At 36.9% G+C, this 27,397-nt stretch overlaps 1 protein-coding gene across 4 annotated transcripts in view; it reads left to right on the top strand.

Annotated features, from left to right (window-relative positions):
* The window catches only part of PARN (poly(A)-specific ribonuclease), a 181,685-nt gene that overhangs the window by 130,788 nt on the left and 23,500 nt on the right, over positions 1 to 27,397 (top strand). For 3 of the 4 annotated variants that reach the window (XM_045819361.1, XM_045819360.1, XM_045819359.1), the window contains one exon: positions 5,890 to 6,079. In XM_045819361.1, the coding sequence (XP_045675317.1) occupies positions 5,890 to 6,079 (190 nt within the window). Of the gene's footprint in view, positions 1 to 5,889; positions 6,080 to 22,342; positions 22,638 to 27,397 lie in introns of those variants that run through there. The other variant, XM_045819362.1, reaches the window with a different exon arrangement.

Below are 27,397 nucleotides of genomic sequence, written 5' to 3'. Positions count from 1 at the left end.
GTCAGTAGGGAAAGGATGGACTTGCAGAGGGTCTCTTATTCTGGCTGGCCTGCCCATTTTTGCATGTTGGCACTCTGGAAATAGCTATATTTCATCATGCTCATTAGACCACTCATTCCTGTCTGCACCTCAGTGTCTGCTGAGACCCTTCGATGGGTTGAGGGGACATAGATCCTGGGTCAGGTTTTTGAACATAGGAAAAATGTTCAGAATGAGCATTAAGTTTGCATGGTTTGGTTTGGTTTTGTCTTAGCTCCTTTCTTTAAAGATTTTAAAGTTTGCTCCTCCATTTCCTATTTGATAAAAGTAGAAAAGTGGTCATTCTGTTGAAAACCAAAATATAATCACAATTATATGGAACATGACAAAACATTTGTATCCATTATCTTCACAGTTAAATAAATAAGCAAGCACGGAACATTTGGTATCATGCTGGCATGCGGTGGAAACCTAGAATGGCAGTATGGTAGTGCAGGGCGGGGCTGGAGGCTGTCAGAGAATGAGGGAGGCCAGCTTAATGGGGTCTGAAGCAGGCACCTTTGAGTGTGAAAACCCATGTTGACATATGGGGAGTAGGTTTTGGGTCTGCAAAGCTGCTCTGGCACATGTCACTGCTGGTGGTGGATTAATACACCAGGTATCACATAGAGAGTCCTTTTATTACTGTTGTATGGAGAGATGAACAGGCTCTGATCATCTTGCACACAGGTGTGTATGCCAGTGTGAACTATAAATGGCACCCTATGCGCTCCTTCCAGTGGTGTCATGAGAAGAATGTAGGCTTTGGTTTGCATCCCAGCCCAAACACTTGTAATCTTTGGGACCTTGGGCTAGTCACTCCTTCTGAGCCTCAGTTTTCTTATCTATTAATATAAAATCAGGATAATGCTTACAGGATTTTCTGTGCCTTGCAGTGTATTTGATATATATTTCTCTTTCTTGTAAACATTGGATTAATAAGATTATAGGTAATTCCCTTAGAAATTGAGAACATGATGTTAGCTGAGGATAGCCATTGTAAAAAATGCAGGACTAATAATGGCATGCCCTGCAATTTCCTAAATGCTCCCTCATGCCCCTCCCAGCAGTTGTTACAATAAACTGATATTATCAGTATGATAAACAGGCTGTACTGATATCCTGGGAAAGGTTTGAGAAGTCTGGCCTGTCAGCAGCAGTGCTCATTTGTACTACCTAGGCCATTCAGAGGCATCTCCTTTTCACAGAAGACATACAAACCAAAGTTAACTGTAACCTGGTCTTACATAGACCTTCTTACTTGGACAGTATGAATTGGAAATGGCCCTTAGTAGCTGGACAGGAAGACAACAGAAAACCTAAACAATTGGTTTGGTTAAAATGTAATGAACATTTATGAAACCACCACTCAACCAAAGAACTAAAATATTGCTGATAAATTACGTCTACCTGTTGTCCCTCCCCTATTCCACCCTCCTCATTCCCCACCAGGGGCAGCTACTTTCCTGAAAGTTGTGTGGATCGTTTTCTTGGTTTTTGGTTTTTTAATTCTCTCTCCCCAACAGCATCCATTCTTTTCTCCCTCCCCCCACATCTTCCTCTACAAATCTACAAAATATTACCTTATTACCTGAGGTTGAGCAGCTCTTTATATAATTATTGTCGTTACATGCTTCTTTTTCTGTGAAATGACTAAACATACTTTTCCTGTCTTTTGTCCATTTTTCTGTTGGGTATTTTCTGACTGATTTGTACATGTTTTCGTGTATTCTGGTGCACATTCTCCATCAGTTGCATGTGTTGCACATAACTTCTCCCAGTTTGTAGATTGTCTTCAGTCTCTAGCGTGTCTTCTGATGACAAAAGCTTTTTTGTTAATGTAGACAAATTTATTGATCTTTTTTATGCTTAACACTTTTTGTATCTTCATAAATTCTTTCCCGTTTCAAGTTCAGAAAGATATTTACTTATATTTTCTTTTCAAGTTTTCAAAGTTTATTTTTGACATTTAAGCTCTTCACCCATCTGGAATTTATTTTTTGGCAGGGTATAAGAATTCAATTTCATTTTTTCCTATGGATAAACAATTTTTCCAACTTTTCCTTTTCCACACTTTCTGTTAGGATGTCTCTGTCGAAAACCAAACTTTGACAGATGCATAAGTCTATTTCTAGGTTCCTCTGTACCATTGGTCAGAGCTTAATAAGCTTAAGCTCATTTGGCTACCCAGGCAAGTCCCTCCACCTACCTTTCTTCGTAAGAAATGTCTGGGCTATTGTTGGCTCATTTGTTTTTTCACTTAAATCTTGGAGCCAACCTTTCTAATTCCACAGAAAAACAGGTATAATTTATATACAGTAAAATTACACTCTTTGTCAAACATTTCTATGTTTCAACAAATGTAATCACCACCACATTCAATGTATAGGGCAGTTACATCACCCCCCAGATTGCTTCATCTCCTTTATATTTGACCTCTCCCTCTGTCCCTGGCTACCACTGCTCTGGTTTTTGTTCAGATGTGTTTTTAATTTCATTTAACTTTTTTCAATGTCTTACTAAAATGTTGGATTTTTTTTTTACTGCAACTGCATTAAATCTATGGATTAATTTAGGAAGGAATCTCTACCCTTATGTTAAGTCTTCTTGCCCTTAAATGTAGTGTATCTATCAACTTAGTTGGAGAAACTTAGCTTGGCAGTAATGGAAAGTGCTTATTAATTTTTAGGAAAAAAAACTAAACATTTAAGCAGTTTTTAAAAACTCTTAGTAAAGGAATCATTTCATGAAATAATTGTCCATCTGAATAAAAACATAAATACACACAAATATATAACAGACATGTGGCAGTGTTACATTAAAAAAGAGAAAAACCCATCTTGTTTCCAAACCAGCTTTACTGCGCTCCTGCAAGACCTTAGGCACGCTGCTTAGCTTCTTTGCTGCTCCATCCCTTTATCTGTTTGCTGACTAGAACATCCTCTCCCTTATACAGTTGTTGTGAAGATTAAATGCTATAATGTGTGCAGAGTGTCAAGAGACAGCGGACCCAGCACAGTGCAGCCATGAGTGGATGAGACTATTATGTGGGAGGAACTGCTCTCATTCACCTACAAGGAAAAAGAACTGTCAGTGTGTTCGGTTCCCTAGTGGCTGAACCAAGTGTCATAACCAAAAGATGGCCTTGAATCATTTTTCTGACAATTTTGGAAAAGGTTAGTGTTGCCAAGCAGTCGACTACATGCTGCTTCTGACAGGGGAGCTGGAATCACTGGAGGACACAGCTGACAGCCAGTTCATTTTGCTGATTCATCCATTAGAGGGGTGGCTTTGAGCCAGAGCTTGGCTTCTAGATTAAAAGCGGAGAGCTGCAAAGCTGCTGGGACTTGAAGGAATGCTGGTAAATTATTGCCATGTGAAGGCCAGCAGTGAGAAGTGGATTGTTATTTGTTTCCCCTTTTAAGGGATCCTAATTCCAAATGTGCTCAAATAAATTCCCCCTCCTTGGTTAGGGAGTTATTTGTAACATTTGTCCATGGGACTGAGAGTGAAATTATTGGAAACAATTGGACACTTAAATAGATCATCTTGGCTCCTTTGTGGTCCAGTTATCACCTTTGTTTTCATGGGGAATATTGACTCAGGCCTACTCTTTTATTTGGTAGTCCAAATTAAATTTGGGAGAGGATTATTGCAGATGTCATGCCTTTTAAGCACGCTTGCAGAATGAACCTGCCAGGTAAATGAAATTTAAAGAGGAAAATCCAGGAAGTGCTCATTTACCAAGAGTCAGTACAGAATAATGATGGTAGAATCTATGGGTTCTCATTTTGTATCATGTTGGTAGGTTATCCTGTTTTTGTAGGCAGTCTCAAACATACAGGGAAGTCAACTCTATATAAAGCTTGCATGTGATAGGGTGAGCTTAAGAGGGTAGAAGCTGTGTCTTGTTTTACCAAATACTAGTGTCTTCCCTGCACAGACACTGAGTGAGCAGTTAGTGGATGGAAGGATAGATGGATAATGTTTGTTACTATGGAAATTGTTAGGTGGTTAGATAAATGAAGGGAAAAGTCAAAAATGTGGCCCACTGAAAGCTGGAAATGTAACTGTCACAGGAATAAGGCTTTCAAGAAAAGATCCTGCTTCTGTGGTTCTCTGATGTGAGGGACTTTGGTCAACAGCACATCTCCAGAACTTGATGCCTCTGTTTATCTGCTTGTGAGTGAGTCAGAGCTCACACAGCAGTAACTCACTCTGGTATGGGAGACTGTATAATACGAAAGTTCCTTAATACTCTCATGCTTTTTTTCTTTTATTTTTGTTTCTCTTTAACTCAAGTGAATGTTTGAAATGTATGGCAAACTTCTTAGTAAAATTTGTGTTTTTTTAGAATTGGGTTTTTTTCTTTTCTTTTTCTGTAGTTGTTTTATTTTGCTCTTTAAGTAGCTAAACATTTAGCACACCACATTCTGTAATCCACTGTTGTGCTGAGAAGTTTTAAGCAAATCTGGTCCACTTGGAGTGAAGATTAAGTATCAGGTGTTGGCTATATGGAGCCTCTGCCTCTCACACCATTGTTTTTCCCTCTCATGTAAGGCGCCTAATATAACTGGAGTCCCTTGTCCAGTTCTGATGTTCTCAAAGACTGCAGGCGTATCACCACTTGCTGCATTCTGCCTGCACTCATTCACATAATATTTATTGAGAACTACTCTGTACCAAGAACTTTGCTAGGAGTGGGTCTATAGACTCTGTGTCAAGTGTCATGGTGCTTTTGAAGCTGGCCAGGTACCAAGTCAGCATGACCGGGCTCTTATTGTCTCACAGCCAGTGTGGGCAATATCTGTTGGCAGTGATAATAGGGCTAGGAGAGTATATGCTCAAATTGCATGAGCCAGAATCAGGAAATGGGCGACCATCCACCAGTAGGCCTTCCATGGTTCCTCACTCCCACGCTCCCAGGATTTTCCATCCCACAGCCAGCCTCCGAGGAGGAGGCAGCAAAGGATTGCAAAAAAACTGACCTGGCCTAAGTCAAGCATTAACACCAAGGAGGGGATAAGTTCCATCCAGCTTTCGAGTACTCCTGCCAGCCAGAGACACATTACAGAGAATTAGCGGTCTTTAAAAGTGGAAGGAGAAGAGGCATGTCTTAGGTATTGTGGGGATCTCTTAAATTTGCAGAGTCTGAAGTAAGGCACAGAGCAGCGAGAAGGCCCCTGGCCTTAGGGTCACAGTAGCCTGGTTTTGCATCTGAAAACTGCCACTTCCTCATGGTGAGGTCTACAGTAAATCACCTGACCTCAGTACCATGCTTTCTCATCAGCAAAAACAATTCTTCCCTTGCAAGTGTATTGTGAAGATTAGACATCATGTATGCAAAACACTAGACACGAATAGACCTTCAGCATTTGACAGTGAAGATTGCTTTTATTGCCATTTTTACTCTCAACAAAATAAATGAGCATTTACAGTTTTCCCATAGTGGTTTCGATTCATTGTTGTTTTCATTTTCTTACTCTGAAAATGAACTATTTTCAAGTAGTAATGGTCCCTGCAAATATTTTAAAAATTATTTTACTAATGGGGTGGGCTGGGATGGGAGTAAAAGACAGAAAACTTTACTGGAACAACAATTAAAATAAAAAAAATATTTTACTTAACAGCATGACGATTCTTTACAGTTTTCAGAGCGCTTTCACACTATGAGGAGACTGAGGAGCAGTGACTCTTTCTTTTCTCCAGATGAGGAACTCAGACTTGGAGAGTCTGTGGAATGTTGCCAAGGCCACCTGGCTTCTAAGGGGCAGAGCCAGAGTGTGAGCTCAAACCTGAATGCTGAGTTCCTTTGACTACCCCTGGGGCCAGGTTAGACTCTTTCATAAGGATTTTTTCTTTTCCTTGTAGCTGTCAATACCAGCAAATATGCAGAAAGCTATCGGATTCAGACGTATGCTGAATATGTGGGAAAAAAACATGAGGAGAAGCAGATCAAGAGAAAGTGGCCAGAAGATAGTTGGAAGGAGGTTGAGAGAAAACGGTTAAACAATCAGTGCATATCCTGTGCTCTGCAGAATCACTATTACCGCACCAATAGGTAAGAATGCTTGGCTATTGATTTAAAAGGGCAGAGTTGTTCTAGCAATATCTGTTCTTGTTGCTTCCTACAGGATTGGAAGTAATAAATTTGACTTTTGAGAAAGGCTTTTTAAAAACTTTTACCATAATATCAGAAGTTACTACTACCTTAATTCCTGCTCTGCTTTATCAACCACAGCTGGTTCACTTAACACTCACAAAGCCCTCTGAGGCAGACAGGATACATCTTATTCCCATTTTACAGGCGAGGAAACAGAAGTTTCATGACTTCCCATCAGTTTCTGTGAGAGAGCCAGGTTCAGGGTTGAATTCTGGTCCCTTTCTCTTCTCAGCATGCCATGTTGCCTCTGCCTGAGCTTCTGAATTCCTTTCAGGTCTTGCATAGGGATCTGCACCACATACCTACTATAGAAAGAGAACTTGACACATACCTCCCTTAATGATTATAATCCTACTTTTGGAATTTTTTTAAAGTTTTTTAAAATTTTTTTATTTTTAGAGAGGGAAAAGGAGAGAGAAGAGAGGGAGAAAAACATCAATGTGTGGTTGTCTGTCACATGCCCCCTACTGAGGACCTAGCCTGCAACACAGGCATGTGCCCTGACTAGGAATTGAACTAGCGACCCCTTGATTCACAGGCTGGCACTCAGTCCCCTGTTCCACACTAGCCAGAGTCAGAATTTAAATACTGGTAACATTTTGGCATATTTGGGAAACTACAAAACATAGGTATAGAGAACAAGGGTGGGAGAAGTTCATTATAGAAATGAACTTCTAAAAGTTCACAAAGGTGTGAATTAGCAGAAGAAAAAATTAGCCGGAATCCCACTATCCAGAAGCAATCACATTTAGTATTTTGTATTGCTCTTCATACTTTTAAAATGGTTTTATAGGGATTTTAAAAATTGAGGCATAATTAACATACAACAAAGTATACGGATTTAAAATGTTTAGTGCAAAGAGTTGTACAGTTATATATATCCATGTAACCACCACCCTAGGAAGGATATAGAACATTTTTATCTCCCCCAAAAGTTTCCTTGTACCTCACTCTTAAGCAGTCTGCTGCCCCAAGCAACTACTGCTGATTTCTGTCACTATAGATCAGCGATTTTCAACCTTTTCATCTCATGGCACACATAAACTAATTACTAAAATTCTGCAGCACACCAATAAATATATTTTTTTGCCAATCTGACAAAAAATAGGTATAGTTTGATTCATTCACACTGGATGGCTGTTGTTGTGTTGGTTGTTGTCATTTTTTTATTTGATAATCAAAGGGAAAAGAGGTCAGTGCCCCTGACTAAATAGTCAGGTATTACATGTTTTAAAAATGCTTGTGGTACATCAGTTGAAAATCGCTGCTATAGATTAATTTTTATTCTTGGAATTTGTAAAAAATGGAATCATATGGTGTATTGTGTTTGGCTTCATTTGCTTAAAATGTTTTTGAAATTCATCCCTGATGTGTGCATCAGCAGTTCACTATTTTTTATTGTTTAATAGCATTTCACTATAGGAATATACGTTTACCTGTTCTGTTTGTGGACATTTAGGTTAGTTCCAGTTTGGGAGTATTATAATAAGGCTGCTATGATCATTTCATTAAAAAAAATCTATGGGCATATGTTTTCACTTCTCTTAAGTAAATACCTATGACTAGGGTTGTTGGTTTTTAGGTTTAGGTGTATGTTAAACTTTATAAGAACAACCCAACAGTTCTCCAAACTGGATGTACCATTTTATACTCCACCAGTATTGTGTGAAAGTTGCAGTTGCTCCATATCCTTGCCTACATTCAGTGCTCTTAGTGTTTTTTATTCTAGCCTATCTAGAAGATGTAAGATGGTATTACCTTACAGCTTTCACTTACATTTCTTTCGTGACTAATGATGTTAAGTTACCTACTTGTATGCCTATTGGTCATTCAGTTATCTTCTTTTGAAGTGGATATTTAAGTCTCTTTCTCATTTTCTAATTGGGTTGTTCATCTTTTTACTGTTTTTACTGAAAAGTTCTTTTACGTATTATGGGTACACATCTTTTGTCAGATATATGTGTTGGAAATATATTTTTTTGAGTTTGTGTTGTTAATTCATTTTATTAGCAGTGCCTTTTGATGGGCAGATATTTATAATTTGATGATGTCCTGTTATAAAATTTTTTTCTTTATGATTAGTGGGTTTTATTCCTGATGAAATATCTTTGCATACTCCAAGGTTGCAGTTATTTTCTTATCTGTATTATTCTAGAAGGATTATAGTTTCAGCTTTTATATTTAACTCATGCTCTATGTCAAATTAATTTTGTATATGGAATGACATTGGAGTTAGTGTTAATTTTCTATATATGGATGCCCAGTTGTTCCAGCAGCATTTGTTCAAAAGATTTTTCTTTTCTTATTGGATTAACTTGGCACTTTTGTTTAAAATAAATTGACTGTGTATCTAGGTCTGTTTCTGAACTCCTTTATTTCATTAATTTTTATGTCTGTTATGCCGGTACAATGCTTTCTTATTTCTGTGACTTTATAGTAAGACTTAAAATTAGGTACCATAAACCCTCCAACATTATTTTTCTTTTTCAGATTGTTCTGGCTCTTCTAGATCCTGTATATTCCAAATGAATTTTAGGATCATCTTGTCTGTTTCTCTACTAGGCCTGTTTTGTAGGTTTTGCTGTAGAGGTCTTAAATGTCTTATATTAATATTCTTTCTAAATATATTATTGATGCTATTATAAAGGGAAGTTTCTTAAAATAGTTCCCTCATTTTCAAATTGTTTGCTGCTTCTATACAGAATATAATTAATTGTTGTATATTGATATTGCACCCTCCAGCCTTTTAAAATTTTCTTATTCTGTCAGTTGTTGGTGTTTTTTTTTTTTATTTAAATATTGCACAGAGCTTTAATGTACTCAATCATCTTGGTGTGCTAGTAACAAAAGTTTTATTTTTCCAGTACTTATGCCTCATTTATTTTTCTTGCCGTATTGCGCTGACTAGCACCTCTGGTCTGTTGTTAAATAGAAATGGGAAGAGGGGATATCCCTGCTTTGTTTCCAGTACAAGAGAGGAGGTTCAGTGTTTCCCCACAAAGTAATGATTTTAGGGTTGTCTATTCAAGTCCTTTTTTAGGCTGAGGAAATTCTCTTCTATTTCTAGTTTGGTAAGAGTTTGTATCATGAATGGATGTTGAATATTTTCAGGGGTTCTTTTTGTATCTTTTAAAATTATCATATGGTTTTTGTCCTTTATTTTGTCAGTATTTTGAATTACATTGATTGGTTTTAAATGCCCAATCAAATTTGCATTCCTGGGAGAAATCTATTTGATCATGATATGTTACCTTTCTTATATGTTTCCAGATTTGATTTGCTAATATTTTATTAAGTATTTTTATGTCTTTATTTATGAGCAATATTAGATTGTAATTTTATGTTTCTGTCAAGTTTTTGTATCAGGATTATGCTGACTTCATAAAAACTAGTTAGGAAATTTCTGCTGTTTTCTGAAACAATGTATATAGGATTTTTTCTTAAATTTTTGGTAGAGCTTACCAGTGAAGGCATCTGGACATAGTTTCTCTGTAGAATGGTTGTTCATTATGAACTCAGTTTCTTTCATAGGTATGGGCTGTTTAGATGCTCTGTTTCTTCTTGTATCACCTTTAGGAATTTGTCTTTTTCAAGGAATATTTCATTTAATTTAAGTTGTCAGATTCATTAGCATAAAATTATTAGCTCAAAATATTCCCTTATTGTAATTTCAATATCTGTAGAATCTAAAATTATGTCCCTTTAAAAACTCCTGATATTTGTAATTTGTGTTTCATTTATTTTTTCCTATCTAGGTGATTATCAATTATTTCAAAGAACAAATTTTACTGGTTTCTTTCCTGTTGTTTTTTGTGTCTTCTTTTTTCATTTATTTATAATCTTATTATTTCTTTTGTTTATTTTGGATTTGTTATTCTTTGTCTCGCTTTTTAATGTGGGAACTTAGCTCATTGATTTCATTATATTTCTTCTTTTCTAATAAAAAGCATTTAAAGCTTTTTAATATTATATACTATATAGCCCTGGCTGGTGTGGCTCAAGTGACTTGAGCACTGGCCAGTGAACCAAATTGTTGCTGGTTCAATTCCAGGCCAGGGCACATGCCTGGGTTGCAGGCCAGGTCCCTGTTTTGGATAGAGAGGCAGCCAGTCAATGTATTTCACACATCAGCCAGTTGATGTAGCTCTCACACATCAGTGTCTCTTTCCCTCTCCTTCCCTTCTCCTCTCTCTAAAAATAAGTAAGTAAAATCTTCAAGTGTACCCATTAGGGATGTTTTTTAAATGGGCAGTTGTTTTCAGTGTTTACCTTTGGAAAAGTTCAAGAAAATTTTTTTTAAAAACCTACACTAAATAATAAAGTCAGCACACCAAATAAGAAAAGATTATTGTCACTTTCAATGGGTACAGTCTTTTAATTCCCACCTACCATGTGTAGACTAGAATTTCTTAGAAGGTCCGTCTCCCCATGACTTCAAAAAATGCTTAGAAATCACTAGTCTGTGGCAGAAAAAACTTGTATTTAGCCCTTTTTGTCTTCTGTGTGTTGGTCCTTGATTTATATGTTAATTACTTAAGTGTTTCCGGTACTGAGAGTGTTTGCCTCTCACATTCAGAACTCCGCGCCCCCCCCGGGCATTTCTACAGCCTGAGCAACCAGCCCCTCATCCTGGTGGGGCAGCTCCGAAGTATACTCTGAAGCTTTCTGTTTACCATCTCTTGTTTCTTCTGTCTTGCTCTTGGCTCCATTGTAGAAATCTCCATTCAGCTTTAACTTCTTCTTTGTTTCTGGTTCTCAGCTGCCTTTTTCTGAGGAAATTTCCTGTTGTTTCACTCTTGTTTGCTTCATAGCTTAGGAACAGACTTTACATCTATGTCTTTATCTTAACTAAAGACAACTACAATTTGTATATTCTTTTGGATAGACCCTTAGCTTCTGTAAAGGACTGCAGAAGTTATCTTAGTCTACTAACCTCAGAATCTTTCTTGTATTTGGGCAGAGTTAGCAAATTCATTGTAGAGCTTGTGGGTTACCTGTATTTTAGCAGAGAAAGTGTTTCCCAAGATACTTTTCAAACCATTAAATTAATAAATGCACACATTTAAAAAAATTTTTGCATAGTATAAGAGAATATAAAACAAAGAGGGGGGAAATCTTCATTCCTTATTCTCAGTTCTTCTTGCCAGTGACAGCTACTTTATCATTTTCTTTTTTTTTTTTTTTTAAGATTTTATTTATTTATTTTTAGAGAGGGAAGGGGGGGAGGAGAGAGAGAGAGAGAAACATCAATGTGTGCTTGCTGGGGGTTATGGCCTGCATCCCAGGCATGTACCCTGGCTGGGAATCGAACCTGGGACACTTTGGTTCCCAGCCCGCGCTCAATCCACTGAGCTACGCCATCCAGGGCCTTTATCATTTTCTTTTGGGGTTCACTCTACCTTTAAATAATGTCTTGCCCACTTTGACCAATCTTGATCACTTCTATAAAAGATGAAAAATTAAGCATGTATAGTACCTTCCACCTTTCTTTGTCCCCTTCTTACTTTGGTTAGTTAAGTTATTTATACTGCTTACTACTTTTTTTGTATCTATGTTGCTGTGTTTTCTGGAGAGGTTGATTCTAAGAGATGGCAGCAGGCATACAGCATGTATATTATTGCGATTGTGTAATATACAATTAGTATATCAGTATACAATAATATACTAAAGAAAAAAGGGGACATAGGCGGGGCCTATAGAGAAGAAAATGTATTCTTGTGTCATCAAAACATTGCTATCCAAAGGAGAATCTTCCAAATTTCTCAGCCTTTTTTGAGACTTTTTTGAGGGAAGTAATTTTCTTTTCTGAGTGGTGTATTTTTTTCTTTTTTTAATGCCTCTGTTTCACCTTCCTAATTAATAATGTTGCTGAATATAGAATTCTCGATCCAAACATTGTATACTTTCAGAGCTTTAAACACACTAACACTATAATCATTGATTTACTTTCCTGTTTCACTTCAAGGCAGGTGCCATATTTTCCATGTCTTTATACTTCTAGCACCTAACCTAGAGTCTGATCCTGAGTATGTACTCAGATGTTGGGTGAATTAATGAATTAATAAATACTCAAGTGTCAGTTTCCTAAGTGCCTGCTCTGGGCTAGATGTGGGGGAGGTGAAGTTATCCCCATTTCACAGAGGCTTAGGACAATAAAACAGGTCCTGACCAAGACTTGGATTTGACACCAGTGTGATCTAAAAATAAAAAGCCCTGTTCTTTCCCAGGTCTGGGATAGCCCTGTCCTCAAAGGAAGAAAGGACTCAAATAGGCTTATTGCATCTAGACACATGCCATATAGAGGACTGTTGTCTTGACTATAATCACCACACACCTAAGAAAACATCTGAGAGCTTGTATCTTTTCATTTAAAAGTGATATCCTAGGAAGCAGAAAAGAGGCCTTTTGAATTTCAACTTAAAAGAATACCAAAATTTTTCATTACAGAAAAAATTGTTAAAGTGTACAAAAGTAGAGAAAATAATATAACAAAACTCCCATCTAGCTGTCACAAGTCACAGTTTTATTTCATTAGTACTCTCTTCCTCTCCCCTTCAGATAATTTTGAAACAAATCACAGCGTATCATTTCAGCCATAGTCTATATATATGTATCAAAAAGATGAGCAGCCAGTTTTAAACAAAACTCGAATACTAATACCACAAAAATTAATAATTTCTTAAGATACCCAGTGTTCAGATTTCCTGCTCACGAATTTTTAAAAAGAATTTTGTTTGACTTCTAGTTGGCAAACAAGTTTGCATATTACATTTAATTGACATTCATATCTCTTAATCTATGAGTTCCCTCTCTCTTTGGATTCTCTTCCCCACACCTGCCCCCCACAGACCTCTGCAGCATATTTCAGAAACCAGGTTGTTTGCTCTGTAGAATTTCCCATGTTCTGGAACATTCTTTTAAGGTTGTTTAACATGTTCCCTGACTACTGTATTTATAATTAACATGTAGGTATATCTATAAACTTGATTCAGGACTGAGTTAATGACAAGAATATTTCAGGTCCTGGATGGTAAGCTCAGTTGGTTAGAGTGTTGTCCCTACACGCCAAGGTTGCAGGTTCAGTCCCTGGGCAGGGCACATACAAGAATCAACCAATGAATGCATGAATAAGTGGAACAGCAAATTGATGTTTCCCTCTCTCTTGCTCTCTCTTTTTCTCTCTTCCTCTCTCCCCACTCTCCTTTCCTCTCTCTAAAATTAATAAAAATTTTAAAAAAGAATATTTCGCAGAAGGTTTTATATATTTCCTATTACATCACATTGTGTGGCATAACATGTCTACTTGTCTCTCTTGTGATAAAATTGATCAGGTGGGTTGAAAATGTTGCTCTTCGGGTCCATCCAATATGAAGTTCCCTATCAGATTTCACCTGATAGTTTTAGTAGCCATTAATGATCAATGCTAGATTCATTATTTCATTAAGAGTTGCAAAATGATAATATTAAAGTTTTTTCCTACTTATTATCCCAAATGCTTTTATTTAAAATATAAAATTTCTTCTCATTATCTATTTGGTTATCTGGAGCTATACTATAGTCCATCTAGAAAAAGCAGAATAAATTCTTTAACCTCTACTTCCAACACACCTCTTTTTTAAAAAAATTTTTACTTATTTTTGAGAGAGGGGAAGGGAGGAAGAGAGATGGGGAGAGAAACATCAGTCAGTTGCCTCTCAGTTGCACTGCAGCTGGGGACCAAACCTGTAACCCAGGCATATGCCCTGACTGGGAATTGAACCTGTGACCTTTCACTTCACAGGATGACACCCACCCAACTGTGCTATACCAGTCAGGGCCCTAATACACTCTTTAAAAACCAGTTTTCAGAATAATTCATTGTTTCCATGCTAGTACCTTCCAAAGGTGAGCAATTAGGTTTATTTTATTTGTTTTTAATCATGGGTTTTTTAAAAATATATTTTACATATTTTCTTACATTACAGTTGCTATTCTTTTTAATGCTGTAATTATCTTGTTTATGACCAATGAAAACCATTTTGAGTTGTTCTTTGAGAATCCTGATACCATTCCAGTAGTCCTTTTTTTTATTTTAAATATTTTATTTACTTATTTCTAGAGAGAAGGGAAGGGAGGGAGAAAAAGAGGGAGAGAAACATCAGTGTGTGGTTGCCTCTCATATGCCCCCCACTTGGGAACCTGGCCCCCAATGCAGGCGTGTGCCAGCTGGGAATAGAACCAGCGACCCTTTGGTTCTGGTCCAGTATTCAATCCACTGAGCCACTCCAGCCAGGGCCCATTGCAGTAGTCTTTAATAGCTTCTTTGACTTTTGGTATGTTTAAGAAGATATTCCAGGCTTTTACACATTTCCTACCTTATGAGAGGAGACCCTCCAAAAAATTGGAATTGACTTCTGGAGGGTGGACCCCCTGTAATTTAGGCTTCCCATTCTAAGTGAACCCATCTGTATCAGTGCACCATCTGGCATTGTTGTGAGAGGCAGCGTTGGGCTTCAGTTAATATTTTTGAGGACTCTTTCAATGTATTTGTCCATTTCATGTTGGGGGATTTATGAACACACCTGCCCACACTATGCTGAGTGTTCAGCAGTTTTTGACCAAAAACGGCATGACCCATGTGCCTCACCCTCCCTATTGACCCAATCTCACCCTGAGGGACTCCTTTATTGTTTCCTCTGATGAAAAAAGTCCTCAAAGGGAAACATTTTGCTATGTAAAAGAAGTGAATCAAAAACATGGCAGAAGCACTTTTTAAAAGGCATCAAAATCCACTATTTTAAAAACTATTTTGAGCATTGGGAAAAAAATACCTTGGTAGGTGTATTTCATCAAATGGAGTGTACTTTGAAAGTGACTGAAGTTTAAACATATAAGAATAAATATACAATATTTTTATAAATAAATGCCAGGGTTTAGGAGTCCCCACTTGTATATTCAGAATCACCATTTCTCTAGCAGGCTTGTTCCTTTTGACGGGAAAAGGTATTTAGAAACCATAATCTGGACTTCCAGCCAAGATGGAGGCATAGGCAGATACTCTTTGCTCCCTTGCACAACCAAAAGAAGGACAACCACCAATTTAAAATTAAAAATAACCACAACTTCCAGAAAATCAAACTGTATGGAAGTCTGACAACCAAGTAGTTAAAGAAACATTCTTCCAGACTGATAGGAGGAGCAGAGACAGGCAGCCTGGGCAGAAAGGACACATGGCAAGGTGGCGGCTACAGCAGCTGGTGGATGAGGGCAGCCCCTTATTAGCATGGGGATAAACTGAAAGGAACAACTGGAGAGTGAGACAGATCATACAACCCAGGGTTCCAGCGAGGGCAAGGAAGGCCTTAGAACCTCTGGTGGTAAAAACCTGTGATGGTTGTGTTGGCAGGAGAAACTGCCAGTCTCTTGGAAGAGGGGATAGAGGCAAGCCAGTGACTTTTTTCCCTCTCTGATCCCTACATTACAGTGAAGTGGGTTGCCTTGCTCTGGTGAATACCTAACAACGTAACAGGTGTACCAAGACAAAGAAATATGGCCCAAATGAAAGAACAAATCAAAACTCCAGAAAAATAACTAACCAACAAGGAGATAGCCAACTTATCAGATACAGAATTTGAAACACTGGTAATCAGAATGCTCACAGAAATGATTGAATATGGACACAAAATAAAGGAAGAAGTGAAGGGCTATACGAAGTGAAATAAAGAAAAATATACAGGGAACCAACAGTGAAGGAAGGAAACTGGGACTCAAATCAACAGTTTACAGCAGAAGGAAGAAATAAACATTCAACCAGAACAGAATGAAGAAACAAGACTTCAGAAAAATGAGGAGAGGCTTAGGAACCTCTGGGACAACATTTAACATTCCAGCATCCAAATCATAGGGGTGCCAGAAGGAGAAGAGGAAGACCAAGAAATTGAAAACTTATTTGACAAAATAGTGAAGGAAAACCTTCCCAATCTGGCAAAGGAAATAGACATGCAAGTCCAGGAAGCTCAGATGAAGTTGGACCCAAGGAGGAACACACCAAAACACATCATAATTAAATTACCCAAGATTAAAGATAAGGAGAGAATTTTAAAAGCAGCCAGAGAAAAGGAGACAGTTACCTACAAAGGAGTTCCCATAAGGCTATCAGCTGATTTCTTAAAAGAATCCTTGCAGGCAAAAAGGGTTGGAAAGAAGTATTCCAAGTCATGAAAGGCAAGGATCTATATCCAAGATTACTCTATCCAGCAAAGCTTTCATTTAGAATGGGGTGGGCAGATAAAGTGCTTCCCAGATAAGGTCAAATTAAAGGAGTTCATCATCACCAAGCTCTAATTATACGAAATATTAAAGGGACTTACCTAAGAAAAAGAAGATGATTAAAACTATGAGCAGTAAAAGGACAACAAACACAACTATCAACAACTGAATCTAAAAACAAAAAAAAGCAAAAACCAGCTAAGCAAACAACCAGAACAGGAACAGAATCACAGAAATGGAGATCACATGGAGGGTTAGTAGGGAGGGGAAGGGAGGAGAATGGGGGAAAAGGTACAGGGAATAAGAAGCATAACTGGTAGGTATAAAATAGGGGGTTAAGAATAGTCTAGAAAATGGAGAAGCCAAAGAACTTTTGTGTTCTTCAGACATGAACTAAAGGGGAGGAATGCTTCGGGGAGGGGGGTGCAGTGTGGAGGGGACACTGGACAAATGGGACAACTGTAATAGCGTAATCAATAAAATGTACTTTTTAAATATATATTTTGTTTATTTATTTTTATAGAGAGGGGAAGGGAGGGAGAAAGAGAGAGAGAAACATCAGTGTGTGGTTGCCTCTCATTCACCCCCTGCTGGGGACCTGGACTGCAACCCAGGCATGTGCCCTGACCAGGAATTGAACTAGCAACCTTTTGGTTCTCAGGCCTGTGCTCAATCCACTGAGCCATACCAGCCAGGGCTCAATAAAATATACTTAAAAACAAACAAACAAACAAAAAACCATAATCTGGGTTCTAAGGATGTTGATTGATAATTGGCTTCTTTATTGTTTTATAGCCTTTTTAACTGTAGAGAGCTAGCAAGGGGGTCTTTTCTATGTTCCTCTTCTTTTTTCCAAGTAAGTTTTTTTTAATCTTTTTTTAAAAGGTTTTTATTTATTTATTTATTTTTTAGAGAGGGAAGGGAGGGAGAAAGAGAGAGAGAGAAACATCAATGTGCGGTTGCTGGGGGCCATGGCCTGCAACCCCAGGCATGTGCCCTGGCTGGGAATTGAACCTGCGACACTTTGGTTTGCAGCCCACGCTCAATCCACTGAGCTACGCCAGCCAGGGCTTCCAAGTAAGTTTTTACTGATATTTCAAATTCCAGTTAGAATTCAGGACTTACATAACATTTTAAAAATTTTGTTTCCCTGTTTCTTTGCTGAAAATTCTGATTTCTAATGAGAATAAATTAGTTTATTTGCTTTATCCTACTATATACAGGATGGGCAAAGTAGATTTACTATTGTATGTGAAACAGTTTATTCTTATATTATTATTTATTAAATATTATATTGTTTTCCATGTGCACAATTGTAAACCTACTTTTCCCCCACCCTTATATTAGTTTTAGAATAATTATATTAGTATCATTACTAGGAATATAATTGTTGAAAATAATTTTATATATTTGTAGCAGGTTTTTGTCCCTACAGTATATGTGACCAGAGATAAGCAATCAAATTACCTTATCTTAAAGTAAGTTGAAGTAATTAACTATTCTTTGTGTGGTTAAGCCACCAACTTAAGTAAACATTTAGATTCGCTTTATTTTTACTTTTACAGATTACATTTTTAAAAATTTAATTTTGCTTTATAATTATGTAAAACATTTACGTGGTTCCACAGTGAAATCTGTTGTACCAAGCTTTTCTCCCTACTTTCTCCAACTCTTTCTCCTTCCCTTGCAACGATCAGTGTTACTAGTTTTTAGTCTGTCTTTCCATTTTTACAAATATGTAAACAACTACATGTATATACTCCCTACCTTTTCTTAGGTAGCAGTAATGGACCACACATACTTTTCTCTACCTTCCTTTTTTTATTTACCATGTATCCTGGGAGTCACTCTTAATTCTGCTTCTGTTAAAATGTAATTCTTTCCACTGCAAATGGCTTTAGTGTTCTTCAGCCTTCTTACCTGGGTGTTTAATCCTAGTTTAAATGATCAGGCTTGGAGTGAAATTCATGAATATTGTAAAGGTAGATGCTTTGTGAAAGATCAGTTCATGACCAGTGCTCTAGTTCAGATGAATCATTCTTCCTTTACCTTTTCTTATTTCTTTCTCTGACCCATCAGTATAAAGTGTTAAGTTCACTGACACACAGCATGCTTTTTGGAATACCTACAGATAAATATGAAAAACAAGAGAGAATGCTCATATTCATTAAGCAAACTCTTTATTCCAGGCATTCCAGGCACTGTGCTAGGTGGTTTACATCATTTTTTAAAAAAATCTATGTAGTAACTCAGGGTAACCCTTAGTGACGTTCCTGATTGATGTATGAGAAAGTTTAGTCTCAGAGAAACTGAATAATTTAGCTAATGTTATACATGGTTCTAATTTACAGGTGTCATGAATCCATAATCCAGGGTATTAAGTTGCCTTTTAGGAACATGGCACATGTACATCTATGAGTGTGCAGATTTGAGAGAGATGCACGCTCATTTTAACAAATTGTGTTTCTTACATACACACACACACAAAAAGACAAACTGAAGAAGCCCTAAATTTAAAAGTGAATTTCAACCTTACTTCTTTGGGGAAAGGATTTAGACATCTAGTCCCACAGATTATCAATATAAAACTGTACGTTTTTTTAAAAATAGACAAAAATGACCCTGGGATATATAAGCCAATATAAAATTACTGGAGTGTCATCCTTCTAGTGTGCTCATCAGTGGTCATACCCTTAGAATCCAGTCTTGGTCTTTGATGGATTCATCGGTTGCTTTTTTTTTTTTTAAGATTTTATTTCTTTATTTTTAGAGAGAGGGAAAAGGAGGGAGAAAGACAGGAAGAGGAGAAACATCAGTGTGTGGTTGCCTTTCACATGCCCACTACTGGGGACCTGGCCCACAACCCAGGCATGTACTCGGACTGGTAATGGAACCAGCGACCCTTTAGTTCACAGGTTGGCACTCAATCCACTGGGCCACACCAGCCAGGGCTGATTGGTTGCTTTTCAGTAGAGGAGCCACAGCAAGCACAGATGAAAATAACTTGGTGTTGAAAGGAAGGGGAAATACTGAGTCTGTTCAGTCTGGAATAGTAGCCAGAGGCAAGGGGCAATAGGAACCATGTTAAGATTATGAAATGCCATATGAGAAGAATAATGGTTCTCTATCCTCACAGGGGACTGGGGAAGAAATCTGAGGGGACTGAGGTAGCATTGATAGTCTTATTACACTGATTTAAATAAAATTTTTAGAAAAACTCAGAAGGGAAATGGCTTGCTCCAGATCATAGAACTGGTGACACCACCCTTTTCTGCTGGTCCACTACCTTCTCCTCCTTTTTGCTGATTTTTCCTAGCCCTAGTTATATTTTAAGGACTCTTAATTTCAGACTAGAAAGGTAGTAGAGACCTTTAAAATCTGTTCTGACTGATTAAAAAAAAATAACCATGGCCGTCCATTTAGTCTTCCCTTTTATTCAGCTCCTTTCCACCTTAACATCTGACAATTGGAAGAAAGGATCAGTCTGTCCTAAAGGCAGTATTTAAGAAATTCAAATAAACCTTCAACATAAAAATAGAGCCTGAGTAATGTAAAATGCAGAATTTTAAAGTATCAGGCTAATTGATTTCACCATGGAATGTTCCTAAGACATAAAGCCTGGGAGCTTTTAAAAGTCAAGATGTAGAAACAACTATAACAAATATCCCTTCTAAATATTGTCCAGTCAGCCTGGCCAGTGTCAGGGAAAGCTGAACTGATGAACTAACTTTTCTACTTCCTCTGACTTATCTTGGACCAATAGGAAAGGACACTTATTTCTTTCAAAGAAGATATTTCTGCAATATTCCTGAAATAATATTTTAAAAAATGCAGACAACTTAGATAAACAAAATGTGATATATAGAACAGTAATTTTCAACCAGTGTGCCACAGGTGTTTTTTGGTGTGCTGTAGAATTTTAGTGATTTGTTTATGTGTGCCATGAGATGAAAGAGGTTAAAAATCGCTGGTGTAGAATATTATTCAACTTAAAAAGGGAAGGAAATTTTGACATGCTACAACATGGATGAACCTTGAGGATATAATGCTGAGTGAAATAAGCCAGTCACAAAAAGACAAATACTGTATGATTCCATGGTTATGAATGAGGTACCTAGTACAGTCAAATTCACAGAGGCAGAAAGTGGAATGGTGTCTTCCATGAGCTGGGGTTGGGTAGGGCACATGGAGAGGGATGGGAGTTAGTATTTAACACATACAGAGTTTCCGTTTTGTAAGATGAAGAGTTCTGCACTGCAGATTGGTCACATAACAACACTACTGAACTAACTATACACTTAAAAATGGTTAAGAAGGTAAATTTTATGTTAGGTGTGTTTCCCCACAATTAAAATTTTTACAAAATTCAGGCAATCTAGAATGCAATTTTTTATAGAAGTTAACTTGAAGCCTTTCTTGTGATTATTGGAGATGAGGATGTTGACCTAGAATTCTTTTATTTTTTTAATTTTTAAATATTTTTTTATTTATTTTTAGAGAGAGGAAGGGAGGGAGAAAGAGAGAGAGAAAGAAATATCAATGTGTGGTTGCCTATTGTGTGGCCCCCAGTGGGGACCTGGCCCACAACCCAGGCATGTGTCCTGACTGGGAATCAAACCTGTGACCCTTTGGTTCTCAGCCTGCGCTCAATCCACTGAGCTATGCCAACCAGGGCTGACCTAGAATTCTTTTAAAATTTCAGCAGAAAATTATGAATTATCAAGAAAAATAGTTGGTGAATTTATAATTTTTAGTTATTACTTATGTGTTTTATCCTTTATTAAAATACTTTTGTAGATGTAAAAATTCTGTATATAAAATATGAAAGATAGATAAAGTGATTGGAAATGCTATAAGATCTGGCCTTTTTTTCCCTCACTACTTCATGGGCTATAGCATGTCTGGCAGCCAGACCAATTAATTCTTAGATGAAGGTCTACTTTAAGAGATCTAGACTATGAAGTGTCAGCACTACAGAAATGGACTAAAGCACAGCTGTGCAAACAGAACAATTATATTTATTAGCAATTATGTGTATTTTTAAAAGAGTTCAATCTCTAAGATTTCTATCATTGATCTTTAAAAATCTGTGGTTATTTTATTAAAATTTAGAAAATTTTAGTAATGACTTAGCTTTCACTAAACTTAAAAATAGAAAAGGAATTAGTCCCCATCTCCAAGAAAATTCATCATTTCCATTTAAAAGTTTCTGTATGCAGAAAGTTAGAATTTGGCACAGAGAACCTGCCTTCACCCCACTTCAAAGCAGTATGTCATCTCAAGATTTTATTTTAAATAATTTGAAAGCTCAGTTTAATCTGACTTTCGATGTTTTGGAATACTTTCATGTTTCATAATAGCAGTAATATTTGAAAAGCAGTGTTTTCTTTTCATATCTTTGTGTTATTTATTTGAATAACCATAATTAAAAGTAATTAACATCTGTGATTCTAATAATATGTTATACTGTTTATACTTATCTTCATATAACAGTATAATTTTTCAAAATGGGGCTAACAATTGAAATTGCCCTCAACACACTTAGGTGATAGGGAAGTGAAACGCTATCTTTTCCATATCTATTAACCAAACACAAAACAAATTTCCTATTTGAGTTGCCCAGATCATGTGCAGTTAGAATTATTCCTGTATTATTTGTAGTACTTTTAGCTGAAATAAAGTATGAAATGTGTAAATCCTATATTTTAATGGCCAGGTATAGAAATCCTTAACATTTTTCTGGCAGTCCTTTTTTGATGCTTTATACCCTACCCAATGTGTTATAAGGCAGCAGAAACTACAGCATGTGTGTGTTGGGGGAGGTTGGGTATAAGGATGAATGACTACTATGGCCCAATACAGAAGTTTGTTGTTATGCTGATAGGTGGCTCCATGTTTAAATTCTGTCTACAGATTTTAGGTGCTTCCTTTTGTCCATTCAAGAATCTCTGAAGCAAAGATTTCATTTCATTCAACTGCATTGCTGGGAGAGAGCAGAAGTCAAATGCTTACCACAAGGGAACATTCTAGAGCTTCTCCCTTTTATGCCCCTTTTTTCCAAATGAAAAAGAGCAAATATCTGTTATATGTTTTCAAATCTCTATTCCAAAATAGAACTAATTATAGAATCTTAAGTAATGGCTAAATTGATGTTTATTGTACAGTTCTTCATACTTTTCTGTATTTTTGAAGTTCTCATAATAAAATGTTGGGAAAAAATGGAACTGTGTCTTCTAGTAACCTTGTATACATTTCCAACAGAGTAGGGCATTTGGGGTGGTTCTGGACACCCACGAGTTAGTAAATAGCTATCTAGCTGATTACTTACCTACCTACTGGAAAGGCTGCTGGAACATTTAACCCTCCCAGCCATCAGGACCATGCTGTACCACCTCCTCATGCTAGTAGCATCTTCTTTCCACTCTTTCTTCCCTCTTTCTCTTCTCATTTCCTGAAGCTTTTCAAACATTTGGACCCTGCCTCTGAAAACCCATCAACATTGTCTCTAAAAACATGGACCCTCCCCCTTTGCCCCACATGGAATAGAGAGGAAACAGAGAAGGCACTGGCATTTACTGTTTACCACATGTCAAGCATTATAACTTTTCTGTTTTGTATTTTCTTATTTCATCCTCACAATAACCTATTTTGTAATTGAGGAGACTGATACTCACAGAACTAAAGGAACTTACCCTGAGTCACAACACCAATAAATGACAGAACTCAGAATCAAGCCCTCATCTCTCTCACTCCACATCTCATTCATGCTCTTTCCAGAATGCCTGCTCCCTCAGATATCCATATGTGATCCCTCTCTACTACCAGAAAAGTCTTAGTGCCTCCTTCCATGCCACCTGGAATAAAGTTGGGGATTATTGTTATTTATATTAGTATTCCAGCACCTAAGAAATGATGCCTTGTGTTCGCTTCGAAAAAGATGCAAATGAATGAATGAACAAGAGAACCCATAATACACCAGGAACGGACCTTCCTTTTCAGTTTGTTACTGGAGAATGCATGCAGACTGCTTTTTCCTTTTGAACAGTACTGGGTCATGCCAGGAATACTTTTAATTACTTTGCTAAAGGTAAGACAGAAAGGAATGACATTCTCTTCATAATCACACCAGTCTCTACCCTATCTTACTGTCTTACCTTCTGTTTAGACTGAAAGAGCCATGTGAAGGTGGGAGTAGGTCGGTGGTGGATGTCTTCGAATATCTCAGCTAAAGACTATTCATACAGGCCTTACCACATTTTTTAAGGGAAAATAACTTTAAAAGCAAATCAATCCCATGTGATGCTATGGAAATCAGTATTCAGACTACTGTTTTCTGAGTATTATATCTGCTATCTCTATTTAATATGAAGAATTGGGAAATTCTTGGGAATGACCAGGAGGTACATTCGTTTATTATCTTAAATTAATGATTCTAAATTCTTGGAAAGTATTAGTTTCTAGTTTGCTATAATCACAAATAATTCCCACAAGGATCTCCTCAAACCAAGATGTAAGAAGCATGCAATTTCTTGGTAAGAGAACATCTTGTGGTAGGTGGTCCTCTGTTCTGAAGAAGCTGAAATGACATTCTTCCTATCATGAGCAACCCATCAGGCAGAGCCTTTTTCTCTTCTCCTGGTAAAGCCATCTTAACCCTGTTGATTCAACAAGTCAAATTGTTAGTGCTAATGATGTCATCTCATCATTAATTTGACTAAATGTATGATTTAGGATGGCTGAATTAATGAATATAATTAAACTATTAGAATTTAGAGTAGCATTCTCTGTAAGATCTCTGTAGTTTTCTTTTTATCCTCTTCTTTCACCCCCCAGTTTTTTTCTCTTTACTAGCTAAAATTATTTCACTACAGTGGGCATCATATAAAGGTGAGTGCCCAAGCAGAAAGAAAGAGTTGATACCTTCCATGAACACGAAAACCCCACCTGCCTCCTTCCTTTGACATCACTTGTGAAACAGTAGTTTACTTCTGAGTTTGAGCCTGATCAGTTGACATTATGTTTTTTGTTTCCTTCTCAGGTTATGTTTAGTGGGTTTATAAGAAAAATAGCAACAACCAAAAATGGCAATTTCCGAAGAGATGGGATGTCTTCAAAAACATGTAGGATTAAGATAGTAATAATATGAATTCTGTTGTTTAAATAACTATGTGTCATTTCTACTTGCAAATGCTAATCATGGAATATAGTAATACCACACTAATTCAGATGAATGGAAGTGAAAACTAAAGACATTTTTTAAGAAATGCAGATTTATTCTTTTAAAGAACGGTGGCACCTATGATTGTGTGAGCAAAAGTGTTAACTGCTGAAGCCATATGCTTGCCAGAAGGGTCTTGGAGGTGACTCAGTCCACCCTTTGTGACTACACAGGAGAGCTGGAGGGTCTGAGAAGCTGTGTCTCACTTAAGGTCACAGAGCCAATTTAGTAACAAGAGCTGAGTGTTTAGCATAACCAGACAAGTAATGATTTATTGGTATGGTAGCTTTTCATATGTTTACTGGATATTTGTGCAGTTCTTGGTATTTTTTCTCTTAAAATATTTCTAATGAAATACGTGAATATTGTTTTTAAAGGCCAAATAATATAAAAACATTTATAATGAAAAGCAGCAGTCCCCTTCTACTCCCATCTTGTCCCTCAGAGGCAGTCACTTTCAACTTCCTTTTGATATTTACCTATTTTTCCAAGTAGTCATATACATCCTGAGTTTTCTGTTTATCCATTGACCTGCAGGTATGGCAGGTTGCCCAGTCATTTTTGCGGTCCTGTAATATGTGCAAAGCAGGGACGCCTATAACTTTTTAAGTTTTCTTCCATTCCGTACATTGTTTCTGTTTCTTCAGATTTTTTTCTGTCTGTATATTGATTGGTCTGTTGTGGATTTTGTCTCTTATGTTGAAGGCTTTCTTCAAATATTTGGCTGTTTTTGGCTGTGTATTATTTAAGAGTGAACTAAAAAGGTATGAGAACTCTGGATGTAGAGGCAGATCATATTGATGGCTCATCTCTTGGAGTGATTAGGTGAGAAGCTGACTTTGTAATTATATCTTTTCTGAAAGGTTTATGCTTTTCTTTGTGGCTTGTACTTTTTGTGATCTATGTAAGAAATTGTTGCCTAAACTAGAGTCACAAAGATTTTCTCATTTTTCTCTGTAAGTTGTATAATTTTTTGTTTCATGTTTAGGTATTTGATCTATTTTGAATTGATTTTTATATACAGTGTGAGGCATGGGTACAAGTTCATTTTTTGCATGTAGCTGTCCATTTGTTGAGCACCATTATTTGAAGACTCTGTTTTCTCTGCTGAATTATCTTGACTCCCTTGTCAAAAACCAGTTGGGTCTGTGTGTCTGTAAAATTTCTGGACTCTATTCTGTTCCATTGATCTAGTTGTTTATCCTTTCACCAGTGTCACACTGTCTAGATTGTTATATTTTAATAAGTTTTGAAATCAGGTAGTAAATCTTTAATCTTATTCATCTTTTAAAAAAATGTTTATTCTAAGTCCTTCATTTTTCTACAAAAAGTTTAGAGTCAGTTTGTTATTTCTAGGACTTTGATTGAGATTATGTTGAATCTATAGATATTTCAGAAAGAATTAAGATCTTAAATATCTTGCTTCTTCCAGTCCATTACCATGGTATATCTTCTTACTTATTTAGGTTTTCTTTGATTTTTGTCATCAATACATTGTAGTTTTCAACATACAAATTTTTACATACATTTTGAGTTGTCCCTAAGTATTTGGCTTTTTGATGCTATTGTAAGTCATAGTTTTGTTTTATAAACATCTAATTTTATATACATATTTTTTATATTTTTCTGCTTTTGAAACCAGTAACATTTTTTTTGAACCAATAACATTTTCAAGTGTTTCATATGTTCTTGGAACTGTGCTTAAGGAGCCTAGTGGCTGAACTTGCTCTGGTGATGGAAGATTTTTGTAAGTCATATGTTTTTAAATTCAGTTTTCAGTTGCTTATTGGTAATATAAAGAAATACAACTGATTTGTATATTTTGACTTTATATCCTTGTACCGTACTAAATTCTTTTATTAGTTCTAATAACTTTTTGTGCACTATTTGGTATTTTCTGTTTAGACAAACATATTGCAAATAAAGGTAATTGTATTTCTCCCTGTCCAAAGGACCATATAAGTTTTATTTCCTTCTCTCCCCTTATTGCATTGGCTATGGCCTCTAGAACAATGTTGAAAACATGTAGTGAATCAGCGTCTGTGTCTTGTTCGTGATTTTAGGAGAAAAGTATTCAGTACTAAGTATGATAATGGCTATAAGGATTCCTGTGTTTTATAGATTAATTTTGTGATCTTGCAGCTTGAGGGAGATAAGCCTGACTGCTGCTGGTGCTTTGGGTACTGGTTGGCAGAAGGAAGCTGGAGACCTCACTTCCTAGTATGTGGGGGATGCTGCTTTTGCAACTAGTTCTTGTCCTACTCGCTCCCAGTCTCCTCTGCTAGACCTGGTCCCTAACTCCTGCTGGCCTGGAGGAATGCCAGTGCCCTGGTTTCCCAGGGATGGGGTGTGGATCCTAGTCCAGCCTTTCTCCCTGTTGATATAGCGCCAGTTCTTACTATCTGCTTGTTTCAGGAATCTGGTACTTGTTCTTTGCTGAGACTTTGCAGGGCTCTATTGGGTGAATCAGCCTTTTACAAAGCACTTAGATTTCTGCTTCCTCTGTGCAAAGTTCTTTGGCACTCTTCTCCTTACTTGTCATCTCCAAAGTGAGCTAACATCCCATTCTCTGAGGCTGCCTCTCCTGGTCTCTGTGCTTTTGTGAAGATTTTTATATCTCTGTGCAGACAAATATGTGTTCAATTGGTTATGTTTAATTTTCTGGAAAAAAATTTTAAAGCAATTTATTTTTCTGAAATAGTTGGGTTTTTGGTATGGGAGGCAGTAGGTATATTTTCCTCCTATAACTT

Source organism: Phyllostomus hastatus, unplaced genomic scaffold (genome assembly GCF_019186645.2).
Source record: "Phyllostomus hastatus isolate PE091 unplaced genomic scaffold, TTU_PhHast_1.1 phas_scaffold_385, whole genome shotgun sequence".
NCBI classification, from domain to species: Eukaryota; Metazoa; Chordata; class Mammalia; order Chiroptera; family Phyllostomidae; genus Phyllostomus; species Phyllostomus hastatus.
The sequence above is the reverse complement of the archived record's forward strand: the minus strand, read 5'-3'. Positions and strand labels throughout refer to the sequence as shown.